Below are 15458 nucleotides of genomic sequence, written 5' to 3'. Positions count from 1 at the left end.
ATTTAATCACGTCTACATGGCATTTGAAATGGCTTGCCAGACCTGACAATGGGCGGGTTTGGAGCAAATCGACCTTGATCCAATCCTTTTTAACAAATTTCAAAATCCGATCCAAGCCCGCTCTGTAATCCGCACCCGCCTCGTAACCCACCGAATCAACGGATATCCAAACCTGCCCCGTAACTCATAGGGTTTTTGAATTATCAATCACATTTTACTTAATTCATAAAATAATATTTCTTAAATAAAACAAATGTTGATTTAGAAAACACATTACGTACTCGAGAACTTCCGATTGGAATTGAAAATCACTATTGTAGTAACTTCTGATTTATTTTTTATTGTCAATTGTAGTGATAAAGAATAACAATGACAAACTTTCATTCAGTTGATGAATAAATTTATTGATTTATGAATGAAATATGATGATTGCTTGATGAAATATAAATGAAATGACATCATAATTCTTAGTAGAAGACTGGAAGTCTAGAAGTCGACTCCTCGATTCTTATGTATAAATAGTTTGGAATTTGGCATTTTCCCTTTGGACTTTCGATTAGAATTAAAATTAAACTTTAAGAATAATCCTCCTTAATAAATGAAAGTTTTTTTTGCCACATGTCAATCTCTCATGAGTTTTGACACTTGTCATTTTGTGGTTTTTTTGAGATAAATATTATCCACTTGTCAATTTTGGTTTGTTTCAATTTTAAAATTAAAGTCATATATTTATATATGTAAAGTATTATATGATATTAAATTGCAATAAATATGTTTCTTCTTCTTCTTCTTCTTCTTCTTTTTTTTTTTTTTTTAAGTTTTACATTAAAAAATATTTTTTGTTTACACTTTAATGTTTAATCTTTTTTTTAAATCAACCCGTGTAATACACGGGTTTCACACCTAATATACAATATAAACCAATAATTCAAAATTTATACAGGCGGGTTATAAACAGAGCGGATGAGTGATGATCCATACCCGACCCTTTTAATAAAAGGGTTAGCGGGTATGGGTCGTTAATGGGTAAACGAATCAAAAACTATGCTCCAAACCTATATACTTCTTAAGGGTTTGGATCGGATCACGATCAAAACCCGCTCCATTGTCAGGCCTACTTGCAAGGACCATTAATGATATGGATGCTATAAGGGATGTTTGTTCTATTTATAGCTTTTATCAAAACTTCCATTCAATGGGTGTCGCACATTTCCTAAAAATCCACCACCTTGTCCAGAAAACTAGGAATGTTAACCTCTTTGGTCGATAGAAACCCACGTAAACGATTAGTTTTCAACCCATTTCCCCTTGAATTATTATCAAACAAAGATGTGCGTGCTCATTCATATATGTTTGGAACGAATGAGCTTCAAAAAAACAAAAGTTTTCATAAGCTGTTAGGTCCCGATAAAAAAAAAAAAAAAAAAAAAAAAAAAAAAAAAAAAAAAAAAAAAAAAAAAAAAAAACTCTTCATGGTTAGTAATAGCAAGAATACCTTTGTTCTATGGTCTATGAGGACTACTCAACTTTGACTTCAACTCATGAAAGATGAGTGTTGAGGTATATTCATGTTTCAATTTTAGGTTTTCTCTATGGATGCCATATGCTAAACACGTAAACCTTGTAACTCATTGTTATTTAGGTATCCTTCCTCTTGGTTTGATTACAACTCGAATATAACATTTGAGGATACTTTTAAAAGGAATATAACATTTGAGGATATTTTAAGAGGTATACTTGTATACCGGAAATTTTGAATCAATAATGGAGTTTGAAACTAAACTTGAAAGATTTCAAATTGTATTTCATTAGTGTAAATGATTGAAATTCTCTAAAAAATTGCCTTAAATGTGTAGCAAATTTTGTTTTTCATGGATACCCCACAATGGAATACGTCTTATTTTGAAGAATAAGAAAAAATTTAGGCTAGTTTGTTGTAATTCACAAGCCATAATGACTAAATATATCTTATTAGGGATGAACGCTTGATACCAAATCGCGACCACATATCAGTTTTGGTACCAAATTAAACATATGGAACGACACTCAATACTCTAAAATCACAAAATACGTGAATCTATATCATCGGTGCTAGTACCAAACATTCGTAATGTTACTTTAGTTCGGTACTTGATATGGTTTTTTCCTCCGTTTCAGTATTCAAGATTCTCAAGAGTCAGGTCAGTACATGTTCCACCCCTTATTCACTCGTATGTGTTATTCTCATATTATAATTGATGTGTTTTAATAAAATGATAAATAGTCAATAATAAAAAAATACTTTATTTATCGATAAAATATTAAGATTTCGATGTGGTTTTTTTTTTTTTTTTAATTTCTTTGAAGTGAAAATAAATTTTTGATGCTAAGAAAACTTTCCTTTAATGTTCCAAAATATTCAGTTGAGATTTTGAAATCTTGTTGGCGGTTTATTGATCGAATAGAATCTTCCCAAAATATCAAACTTGTTGAGTCCTTTGATCGATTCATTCAAAAATCCACAATTGATAGAAGGTAGCTAGATGTTCGACCATCCAGTGGACTAGCGAAACCAAAATTTCCTTATAATTTCTATTGGTCGTTATTGCAGGAAACCGGTAACAAAATGTGAAGTTTATGCGTTCCAATCGCAATTCACAACCCCATTTTCTTTCTCCAATTTCCGTCTCTGCATCTAATCAGTTTCCTCTCATCATTCATCAACATCTTCCATTTTCAGGGATCAAAGGTGTGCTCCAATCGAGTTTTTATGTTTTTCAATACAATTTTACGTATACAGCTTAGGTTTTTTCAGACCGATTTTAGATAATCCCGATTCAATTACAAATTTTCAATGCATGTAATTTCTTAGATTTAGGGGGTACTTCTGACGTTTGAATACAATTAACGATGTAAATGACGCTCTAGAGGAACCAAAACCAGTTTTGTATGGTATAGATCGTAACCCTAAATGCTTATGTGTACATACAATAGCATATTAGAATGAACAATAAGTGAAGAACCCTGATTTTTATCTATCTTCTGGTATATACATACATATATCTGTATGAATATCTAGACATCCCTGTTTATTGAATGGATAAAAACGCTTCATGTCCACCGTCACAATCACAACCACCACCGCCTAAAAATCAAAAGCTACGTCGTTTCAATGTGTGTGAGGATGAATCACCGGCTATCGCATCTCCTACAGCATCAACATCATCTAGCGCACATTGTGAGTCGGAAAAGCAACAACAACCTATCGCTACTCTTACCAGAAGTGTGGAATATCGATCTCAAAAAAGCTCGACTGATTCACCTCTATGCTCTTCTCTTCAATACTCAGACACGCTTTTCGATTCACCACACACTCAAATACAATCCATTGGTTCTCGTAAAAAGCCCTTGAATGTTCTACTCTTACATGGGAATCTAACAATTTGGGTTCACGAAGCAAAAGACCTTCCAAGCATGGACATGTTCAACACCAGCGATCCGTATGTCACCATTGCTATAGCAAATGCAGTTATTGGAAAAACATACGTGATTAAGAACATCGAAAACCCTATCTGGAATCAACGATTTGATGTTCATGTCGCACATTATGCTTCTGAAGTTCATTTCCTCGTGAAAGACAGTGATACAGTTGGATCTCAACTTATAGGAGTTGTAGCGATTCCAGTTAAAGATATATATTCCGGATCCAAAATTGAAGGATTCTTTCCATTGATGAACACAAATGGGAAACCTTTCAAGAAAGAAGCTTCTTTAAAACTTGCAATGCAGTATGAACAGATTGAAAAATTGAGCTCATATAACAATGGAGTTGGAGCTGCTGGGGTTCCAGGTACTTATTTTCCATTGAGAAAAGGAGGGAAAGTTACTCTGTATCAAGATGCACATGTACCTGATAATAGCCTTCCATGTAGTGAGCTTGATGGTGGCATGCATTATGTTCATGGGACATGTTGGATTGACATATTTAATGCAATTCAAAATGCTAAACGTCTTATTTATATCACTGGATGGTCTGTATGGCATGAAGTCAAACTTGTTCGTGAGACAGTCAATGCACCAAAACACACACTTGGTGATCTTCTTAAGATAAAATCACTTGAAGGTGTTAAAGTTTTGCTTCTTGTTTGGGATGATCCTACTTCAAGAAACATCATGGGCTACAAAGTGGTATATATATAATTTCTTCAACAAATTAATGGGATTATAACTATAGATTTTGGGTGTCTTTAAATATGATTTCTTTTTAGGAATTGGCAAATTTTAAAAGATTAATATTTTTAGGATGGATTGATGGCTACACATGATGAAGAGACACGACGTTTTTTTAAGAACTCTTCAGTGCAAGTCATGCTTTGTGCTCGTATGGCTGGGAAGAAACATAGTTGGGCCAAAAAGCAGGTATGCATCCATTGCATTCAATTAAGAATAAATTACAAGAATGATCCCTATGCTTTCTGATTTTTACCAAGTTGGTCTAAATTTAAAACTTTTTCAGTTTTACTCCTTATTTTTAAGGTTTTATATCGTTTTTAGTCCATAAACCTTGAAATTAGGACCAAAATCGATATAAAACCTTGAAATAAGGATCAAAATTATAAATATATTTCATATTTGGACAAAAAATGGTAAAAGTTAGAAATAATAGGCACCATTTTATAACTTACAAATTACGAAACTAATCCCTGTCATTTATGATTTTTTCTATGTTTATTCAAAAATTGAAACTTTTTTTTTCATTTTTGGTCCTTATTTTAAGGTTTAGTATCATTTTTGGTCCCCGAACCTTGTAATAGTGACCAAATAAAAATGAATACTTGAAAGAATGACCAATACCAGAAATCTCAGGGACTAAAGTTGATATGAAACTTTAAAATAAGGCCCAAAATCCAAAAAGATTGGTAAACGTCAAATTGCACATAGACCATTTTTTTAGCTGACTCTTAATTTAATCATGTATCTTTTTCAATTTGTTTTTTTAGGAAGTTGGAACTATCTATACACATCACCAAAAAACAGTAATTGTAGATGCTGATGCTAAAAATGGTAAAAGAAAAATTATATCTTTCATTGGAGGACTTGATCTATGTAATGGTCGATACGATAATCCAAATCATCCGATATTTAAAACCCTAGACACAATACATGCCGACGACTTTCATAATCCTACTTTCACGGTATTTTATTTACAACTTTTGATTTAATCATTATAAATTATATTAAAAAATTTGTACTATTTTAATATATCATTGATGAATGATGTTTTATTTAAAAAAAAGGGTAATAATCTTGCGGGTTGTCCTAGAGAACCATGGCATGATTTACATAGTAAAATTGATGGTCCAGCTGCATATGATATTATGAAAAACTTTGAGGAGAGATGGCTAAAGGCTTCAAAAGCTAGTGGTGTAAAAAAATTAAAGGCTATGTATGATGATGCTTTAGTCAAAATTGACACTATGCCAGAGTTTTTAACTGTTAATGATGAACCTTGCCTTAGTGATCAGGACCCTGAAGGCTGGCATGTACAGGTAAAAGAAATTGTAAATTGCAAAATTGGTCCCTGTGATATCCCAAAAAGTGCAGTTTGAGTCCTTTTTTTTAGACGGAAGTTAATTCGAGGGACCAAATCTGCATGGAATTTTCATTTTTGGACTGACCACGCTAATGAAAAAAGAAATTGACTCAAACTGAACTTTTTGGGATATAACAGGGACCAATTTTGCAATTTACTCAAAATACAATATTGTTATTGAAAAGTTATGTAACAGGATTTTGTTTTTATTGTATGAAGATTTTTCGTTCTATTGATTCAAATTCGGTTAAAGGGTTCCCAAAAGATCCGAAAGAAGCTACAACCAAGGTGGTCAATTAGAATAAATATATTTAATAAATAATCATGAAATGTTTATAAAGGTATTTATTTATAAATTTGTATAAACAGAATTTGTTTTGTGGGAAGAATGTGCTTATTGATATGAGCATACATTCTGCATATGTAACGGCTATTCGTGGTGCCCAACATTTCATCTATATTGAGAACCAGTACTTTATTGGATCATCCTATAATTGGAGTAATTATAAAGATTTGGGTAAGAAAGATTTTTTTTTTTTTTTTTTACATGTAATGAATTACACATCAGAATGATAATATTTTAACATCTGCTATTTGTTTTCTTTTTTAGGTGCTAATAATTTGATTCCAATGGAGATTGCTCTAAAGATTGCTAATAAAATCAGAGCACATGAAAGATTTGCTGTGTATGTCGTCATCCCTATGTGGCCAGAGGGTGTCCCCACAGGTTCCGCTACACAAAGAATTCTATTTTGGCAGGTATCCATTTAAAAAATTGAATATGATCTTTATGAAGGCAAATAGTTTAACAAAATTATTCAAGTTATTAACAGTAAATATTCAAGGAATTAAACTCCCATGAAAAAAAAAATGCCCCTTAAAGACAAATACAATAAAGATTCAAAAAATATCATTTATTCTTTATTATAAACGCGTTCAATTAGCAATAAAAAACAAACAAAATTGTTTATCTTTATAGCTAATTTGAGTTTGAACAAATTTTAGGCCTTAAAAATCATTTAGGTAACAATTTTTATATATATATATACTCTACATAGCCCATAAATTTTGGGCCCTCTGGGGACGTGGGCCCTGGGCGGTCGCCCGGGTTGCCCACCGTCTGGACCGGCCCTAGCATAGATGAATCATTTGTAGTCTTCCAGAAAATGATAAGGACTTGACTCATTTTTCGAATCACAAATTCCTTTTCTGACTTTTTCCACCAACTCTTTGTATTTAGAAAAGATAACAAACCATATGGAGTATTACAGTTTACTAGATTATTATTGATTAGGTTTTGACTTTTAACCTTACAGAACAAAACAATGCAAATGATGTATGAGACAATCTACAAAGCTTTGTTGGATGTTGGACTAGAGGAAGCAGAGTCACCACAAGACTATCTGAACTTTTTCTGTCTTGGCAACCGCGAAAACACCACCCCTAATCCTAAGATCGATTTGCCTAATGACAATACTCCTGAGGTAGGTTATAAACCTTCAAATTCAAATTCAATCAATCAATATCTCTCTCCAATTTCAATCCTTAATCTGTACTTGTTTTTGATTTATTTCAGGGGTTGAGTCGTAAGAACGGGAGATTCATGATCTATGTACATTCAAAAGGAATGATAGTAGACGATGAGTACGTGATTATCGGATCTGCAAACATCAATCAACGATCAATGGAAGGAAATCGAGACACAGAGATTGCAATGGGAGCTTACCAACCTCATAATACATGGGGAAGAAAACACATGGATCCACGAGGACAGGTAATTTCACTTCAAAATCATTCAATTCGTAGACTAAAAGTGTAAAACAATTGGTTTGTAATGAATCTAGGTTTACGGATATCGAATGTCGCTATGGGCCGAGCATCTTGGGACGATTGATGACAAGTTCAAGCATCCAGAATCTATTGAGTGTGTAAGACAGGTTAGATCAATGGCAGAAGCAAACTGGGCGAAATTTGCTGCTAATGAGAGATGCGAGATGAAGGGTCATTTGTTGAAGTACCCTGTTCGCGTTGAACGATCGGGAAAGGTGAGATCTCTTGATGGAACTCTTGAGTTTCTGGATGTTGGTGGCCAAATTGTTGGGTCTTTTTCGGGAATTCAAGAGAATTTGACTATCTGACTATCAAAGTTAGGAATTTTTTGTTGTAAAAAAGAACGTAAATTTGTTGTTATTAATAGTATTACATCAAATTCAAATTTGGTGTTGAAGTTTTATTTTTTGTCATACGTTTTATATATATTTTTAGTTTATTTTAGTTGTTTCAAGTTTAAGTTCGTATATTTTAACTTTGTTTAATTGTATTGTTATATTTTAAGCTGTTTTAGAATTAAATTGAATGATTAGTTATTATAAAAAATTGGTCACGGAGATGAAACATTATTTGTTTTATTTTTGATATTTTTAGATGCAAAAAACAGGAAAAAAACAACTTTAGTAGATTTCATTGATTACATTCCAAATAATAGCCAAAAAAAAAAGAAATTAAGAAATTACACATATAATGGATTGTGATTTTGCATTTGCATGATTTTTATTTTTTGTCAACTTTGAACCATCATATCTTTCTCAAATGAACTCCGATTGACTCGTTTTTTACATTATGTTCTTTGTAGCAAGGGTTTCCATTAATATTTTTTTTCAACTTTTTAGGCTGTATTCCCTTTTCTGTTTTTGTGACATTGAATCGGAAAACGCCATGAAAACAACAAAAGGGGGGGGGGGGGGGGGTGTTTGTCCATGAAAACGTCGTCGTGAGGCTAAACAAACAGAGAGGAAGAAGAGAGGAAAACAATTGTTGTCTTTCGTTACCATAACGTTAAAAGCAATTGAAACTTTCGAACAACCATTCGTAAAACTTTCTCATCATCTAGCTGAATTACCTGGTGATCTCAATAAACAACTTTGTAAACACATCATGCATGCACCATTACATAATTGTAGTCACTGTAAAGAAACTATCGAAGAAACACCTTTCATGGAAGACTAACATCAGCCATGACCAAAGCACACATCATTCAGAAATATATGTCATTTCGGTGGCGGGAGGAATGACGCAAGCAATGACGTATAAAGCCATTATTATTGAAGACACTTGTCCTTTCGTTGTGAAAGAAATTATTATTTGTTATTTGTCGTTGTATAATTATTGTTTGTATTTCTCGGTAGAATATGATATACAAATTTAAAGACATGATGAAATTAATAAAGATTAGGAGAAGATTATACCTGAATGATGCGTTGGATTATATTGATGATGGATTATGTTGAGTAATTGGATGATTATGTGGATAGTTTTGGATAGGGCTCTGCTATTCAGAAATAGACAAATTATTTTAACAAATGAAGAACTTTGAGATTCAACTCAAGTCTTAAACACTCAAATAACTCTTGTTTGTTTCTTATGGGCAAAGGCCCTATTTATAGGCTCGAAAGAGCCGGTTACAATTATTGTTGCAATCGTATGATTGCAATACGACAAACATATATTTATATTTTAGACCCCTAGACTATGGAGGGTCTTACACTTTATATTACATTCTACCGACACTACTTTATGTCATATTCTACCGACAAATACAAACAATAATTATACAACGACAAATAACAAATAATTACAATCCCTTCCACATTGAAAGGACATGTGTCTTCAATAATTCTTCAATAATAATGGCTTTTTCCGTCATTGCTTGCATCATTCCTCCCGCCACCGAAAGGACATATATTTCTGAACGATGTGTGCTTTGGTCATGGCTGACGTTAGTCTTCCATGAAGGGTGTTTCTTCGATATTTTCTTTACAGTGACTGCAATTGTGTCGTGGTGCATGCATGATGTGTTTACAAACCTGTTTCTTTAGATCATCAGATAATTCTGCTAATTGATGGGAAATTTTTTCGAACGGTTGTTCGAAAGTTTCAATTGCTTTTAATACTTCTGGGGTTATTTCACTGTCTGTTAGAGAATATATAACGAAGTTTTTACTGGCATAATTTACTCTGACTCTTGACTTTTGATCTTTACCGTTGCCTATGTGGGATGATGCTAAATAGACACCGACAAGTGCGAAAAATAGATGATCCTGTGTTGGTATTTCATGGGTTAGATCATCTTTTGTAGGTTTCGAACCATTGCTGATTCCCATGTTTACGAAGGTAATGCTTGGGACAAGTAGTTGTGAATCTTCATCAAAGATTGGATAACTAGAATGCATTTTTATGAATAATCCTCGTTCTTGTTTGGCAAAGCGTGTCTTATAATTTCTTATTACGGTTTGTACAGCTGATGGAAATTCGCTGATGTAGTGGAGATTGGTTCCTTCTAAGTAGATGGTATCGATAAATCCATGAATAAAATAATCCCATAAAGTCATAAGATCGGATAAATCGGCTAGGAAGACTGCTTTGGGGCCTGGGCGCCTGGCTACTAGGTAGAAACCCATTAAATAATGAACTTCTGTGTATGAGACAAGACTATCCAATAGTTTAGCAAAATTTTGGGTAGTTGGTTTTTTCATGGCTTCTTTTTCTTTGGTTGATGGAATGGCTTCAAGGGCGATTTTGGCATGTAATTGATTAAGAGATTTTGGGATGGATATAAGTTTTTTTGTGGTGGAAATAGATATGGGTTTTTAAGGTGCAAGAAGGACTCTTTTTGAACATTCGACATTATCTCTTATTACTGCTTTGTATGCTTCGTTGTATGCAGCTTCTGCTTCATTTTTTGTTTTGTAGCTTTTATGAATGACATTTTTTCCAAGAATATACGAATTGGTGATTCCCTAATCGTCGTAAATTCCTTTGTTTTCTCCGTTGAATATCACATACCATTTCTTTATGTTTTTATGATCTGCTTGAAGTGGTGGATACTCCTCTAGATTGGATGTAAGGGGTTGTTTTTCTATTTTAGGTATTATATGTAGTGGACTATCGTCAGATGATATTTCTTGAATTTCTTCATTTGGTTGCTTTGTTGTTGAGTTGCTAGCTGCTTCTTCTTTGGGTGCTGAATAGGCTGATAAAATTTGTAATGTTTGTTTTACCTGTTCTTCTTCACGATTGACTACTTCGAGTTCTCGATTGACTATTTCAAGTTGCTTCATTAGTGATGCTTTTTGCTCCTGCTTTTGTTTGAGCTGATGTTGTAATTGCTTCATGATTGCTTCCATATCGATATGTTTGATGCCTGAATGTTTATGCCTCTTGAGTACCTAAATGATTGCTTATATTTGTTTGCTTTTAATATTTCAAATGATGAAATGAAAATTTTCATATCAATGTATGCTTTGGTGATATTTTCATATCACTGTATACTTTATCATTGTTTACTTCGGATGATATTTTCATACCAATGTATGCTTTAGCAATGTATACTTTGGATGGGTTAGATATGAGGTTTCCCTCACGCTCTAATCCCAATAATGTTTTCTCCATAGGATTATTTATTTGCATCTGAATCAGAATCAGTTGTATATGCATAAATATCTATGTCTGAATTTATATCTGAATCTTCTATAGGTTCATATCCCAGATCATATGCAATTTTTAATAAATTTGTTTCTTTTTCCTTCTTTGTCTTTTTTGGACATTCATAAGCTTTATGCCCGTCTTCTTGACATATCCAACATTTACAATCATTTTTATTTGATGGGCAATAATTTGTTTTAGATTGATATTTTTGTTTATATTATTTTCTATTTCGAAAATATTTTCTTTCTCCTTGCTTATAGTATTGTTTATATTTAGGTTTATAAGTTTGTTTTTTCCAAGTTTTCTTTTTATATTGTTGTTTTTTTTATTATCTTTACAACCATATTGATTAAATTTATTAGAAAGGGTGTCACAACATAAATCAATTTTTGCATCTTGTGTTGTTTTTTGTTCTAAGCATTTTTTCTGCATCCATGCTTTTAATATACTTATTCGTGCTCCTAAAGTATCTGCAAATTTATTTTGTTGTAATGCTTCTTGGAAATCTTTTATTACACTTTGACTTACTAATGATGGTAATTTTTGGTAAAACATGTCTAATGCTATCTTTTTTCTAGTGAAATCTAGATTATAATAATGTTCAGAATATTCACATATACATGGGTCTAAATAACACATGTTATAAATTCGTAAGTTAGTTAAATGTCATAATGATTCTAATTGAAAAGCTTCCTGAGATGTTTTATCTTCTACTTGTTTTCCTATAAATTCTTGAATAAGCCGATTTAATACATTTTTAAATGTTTCCATAGCATCAGTAGTAGCTATCATCATTGTTTCAGTTTCGTCAAGAGATGAGAGAAAACGATATGCATTACCTTGTGTTTTATGAATGATATAATTAAGAAAATGTGTTGGGTGTAAATTTATTAATTCTTCAGTTAACTGAATTTGTACTTCCATTTTATTACTCCATTCTTGAATTTTTGCTTCGGGATTTTGATCACAATCAATAAAAAGAATATCTGAATTTGTTGGGAAAGTAAATAATTTGGGTATGTATTGTGGAGGTATTTTTTTTCCATTTGTTTTGTTTATTTTAACCATTCATTGTCTATATAAAAAAATTTCTTCTAACAAAGGCGGTCCATAAATATATTGACTTTGATAATCATCTTCAACATATGATTGTTTTCGTTTTAATCCAAAATTGTTTTGTGAATTTCTGTATGGATTTGAATAAGGATTTTCGTCATCTGAAGAAAAATCATATATTACTTCTGCATCATTATCATCTGAATTATTTTCTGTTTCTGTATTATTTTCTTGAGTTTCGGATGGAATTTCTAATGCTGCAAATAATTTAGTTAATGTTTCTACTTTTTCTTGTAAAGTTTCCATATTAATAAGTTGTGTGAATTTTTAGAAATGAAATCTTTAGTTTCTTTTTACTAACGAAGTAGTTATTATTAGTGATTTTTCTATTTCTTGCGACATATTTAACAAATTAGTTGTGTTATTTTATCTTCAAGATTTTTTTATTTGTTCTTGTTTCAATTTATACTATTATTTATTATATGTATTGCTTCAATGTTAGATATACAATTGATTATCGATATATCAGAATCTAGCTTTAAGTTTAATAAAAATTATTTAGATTGTTTTAATGTTTCACGAGAAAATTTTAATTCTTGTTTATTAATATTTAAACTTGAAAAACTCATGATTAAAACAAAATAATAGTTTAGTTTTTCTTTTAAAGTTACAACTAAAAGTTATAGATTTTAATAAGAGGGTTATGATGGGGTTTAGTTATTACTCTAATATTTATAATGGTGGTGATGAAACCAAACTTTTCATACCGAAAATTAAAAAGTTTTTGACAAATGTTTTTGACTTGTTGGTACATAATAGTAATTGTTTCTTTTAAAACCTTTTAATGAAATAGTTTAAATTGTAGGTAGATCGGTTTTAATATTGAATTTATGATGATAAATGAATATTAATGAAGACTTGTGACGATGAATATTCATAATAATATTTACGATGATACATGATGAACAGATGTTTATAACTGATACCAAAATTTTTATACGGAAAATTAAAAACTTTTTGAAATATGAAATGTGAATTTAACTACTTGGTACATAGTCATAATTGCTTTAAAAACATTCTTACGACAAATGTTTAAATTGTTGGTGGATAGGATTTTAATATTGAGTTATGACGATGAATATGAATATGTATTAACATATTAAAAAGATGAATATTCATTATCATGTTTATGATGCTGCATATGCATATATTCTTATGAATGAAAGATTGAATACGCAAAATAATAATAAGAACGTTACTTAGCTCTGATACCAAATTTAAAGACATGACGGAATCAATAAAGATTAAGAGAAGATTATACCTGAATGATGCGTTGGATTATATTGATGATGGATTATGTTGAGTAATTGGATGATTATGTGGATAGTTTTGGATAGGGCTCTGCTATTCATAAATAGACAAACTATTTTAACAGATGAAGAACTTTGAGATTCAACTCAAGTCTTAAACACTCAAATAACTCTTGTTTATTTCTTATGGGCAAAGGCCCTATTTATAGGCTCGAAAGAGCCGGTTACAATTATTGTTGCAATCGTATGATTGCAATACGACAAACATATATTTATATTTTAGACCCCTAGACTATGGAGGGTCTTACACTTTATATTACATTCTACCGACACTACTTTATGTCATATTCTACCAACAAATACAAACAATAATTATACAACAACAAATAACAAATAATTACAATCTCTTCCACATTGAAAGGACATGTGTCTTCAATAATTCTTCAATAATAATGGCTTTTTCCGTCATTGCTTGCATCATTCCTCCCGCCACCGAAAGGACAGATTTTTCTGAACGATGTGTGCTTTGGTCATAGCTGACGTTAGTCTTCCATGAAGGGTGTTTCTTCAATATTTTATGTACAGTGACTACAATTGTGTTGTGGTGCATAACAATTATTGTCTTTCGTTACCATAACAACACATTGCAACGTAATGCCAAAAAATACATGGCTGGGGCGGACGGTGTTCCAGCGCGGTAACAACGTTTTCCGGTGTCCACGTCAGAAAAGTGCCCACCGACATTACCCATACCATGCAACCTTAAAAAAACATATTTTGTCACCTAAACTTCAAGGAAACCTTTTCATTATTAATAACAAATTATCAAACTTAATGTGGGGTTAAATTTTGCAATTCGTAATTTGCCCGGTTGCGAAATTAATAGTCATTTCGTGATAAACCAAAATAATGATTAATATGTTAAATGCCAAACCAAATCGTAGATATTTTGTCAAATCAAATTTGTGATTTCCATATACTTCAAAGAAATTATAATAATAACTATAACATATAGCTTGGCGTCCAAAGGTATTTCCCCACACAAAATGATAAGTGAAACATTTTAAGCGGCATTGTAAAGAAGGTTAATAATATTTTTGCCAACAAATTAATTTCAATGTATGTAAAATATTAGTTTAGATACTCTATTATCCTAAAATGTAACCGACTATGAAAGTTGCTTCAAGATGATCAACATAATCTTTTGTGGTAAATATGAAAGTTTCTTCAAATTGATCATCGTACGTAATCTTTTATAGTAGGTTTACAGGTTATCTAAATTTTTTATATTTTTATAATTTGGCTCAATTTAACTTTTGTGCTAAAGTTGTAAAACAAAAACGTAGGTTTTTTTTTTTTTTTTTGAACAGCGGAATCACAATAAACGAAACTAGATGCTAGACAAGTTACAACATACAAACAAGGAAAACAGGAGAATTACACCAGTCAAACCAATTTAAAGAACTAAACCTTCCTCTATAATTGAAAGAGATTAACAAAAACGTAGATAATCTACAAACTTGCTATAGCATGTCACGTGCTCACAGTGACTAATGTGGAACAACTTTTATAATTGTTTACCTCTTAAAATAATAAAGTATATAAATTGGTATTTTGGATGCGTTGAAAAGAGGTGGTTAACCTTAAGTAGTGTTAACCCTTGTAAAATAGATATATTTGAGACTGTTATATTACATTATATCACCGACTTTATGCAATAGAATTGGTCGAACTTCCTGTATAACGTAATGCGACTCCATCACACATACAACGTGAACAACAAGTTGGTGTCGGTGTATCATTTGTAAGAATTTATTGATTTACATAACCCTAAATAAGATAACATGAGAAAATTATTTCATCAATTGTTTTCATGATCAACTCTTTAACCATAACCTAACTAGTATGCCAAAGGATAGAGGTTGCCCTGTTACTAAAACCTCCCTTGATATGAATCAAAGGCACTACCATCCTGATAGGAAAAAAAAACCCAACAAATTCAATTGTTTATAATAACACATTATTACGATAATAAG

The 15458-nt window shown here is 31.6% G+C and overlaps 1 protein-coding gene across 1 annotated transcript; it reads left to right on the top strand.

Moving 5' to 3' along the window:
• The first annotated feature begins 2427 nt into the window (after positions 1-2427).
• On the top strand, positions 2428-7931 carry LOC111878463 (phospholipase D beta 1). Its single transcript, XM_023874961.3, has 10 exons — positions 2428-4167; positions 4282-4398; positions 4980-5174; positions 5277-5528; positions 5792-5860; positions 5942-6089; positions 6183-6331; positions 6889-7056; positions 7149-7346; positions 7417-7931. Exons 1-10 carry the CDS (start codon positions 3076-3078, stop codon positions 7708-7710), a joined length of 2682 nt encoding a protein of 893 aa, XP_023730729.1. The 5' UTR covers positions 2428-3075; the 3' UTR covers positions 7711-7931.
• The last annotated feature ends 7527 nt before the right edge of the window (positions 7932-15458 follow it).

The sequence above is a fragment of the Lactuca sativa genome, chromosome 4, assembly GCF_002870075.4.
Source record: "Lactuca sativa cultivar Salinas chromosome 4, Lsat_Salinas_v11, whole genome shotgun sequence".
NCBI classification, from domain to species: Eukaryota; Viridiplantae; Streptophyta; class Magnoliopsida; order Asterales; family Asteraceae; genus Lactuca; species Lactuca sativa.
The sequence above is the reverse complement of the archived record's forward strand: the minus strand, read 5'-3'. Positions and strand labels throughout refer to the sequence as shown.

Bases quoted from the DNA above. Each gene is read 5' to 3' on its own strand.
- LOC111878463 (XM_023874961.3), top strand. From the start codon at position 3,076: ATGGATAAAAACGCTTCATGTCCACCGTCACAATCACAACCACCACCG. The intron at 6,090-6,182 runs GTAAGAAAGATT...TTTCTTTTTTAG, and splicing joins GAGTAATTATAAAGATTTGG to GTGCTAATAATTTGATTCCA. The intron at 6,332-6,888 runs GTATCCATTTAA...TTAACCTTACAG, and splicing joins AAAGAATTCTATTTTGGCAG to AACAAAACAATGCAAATGAT.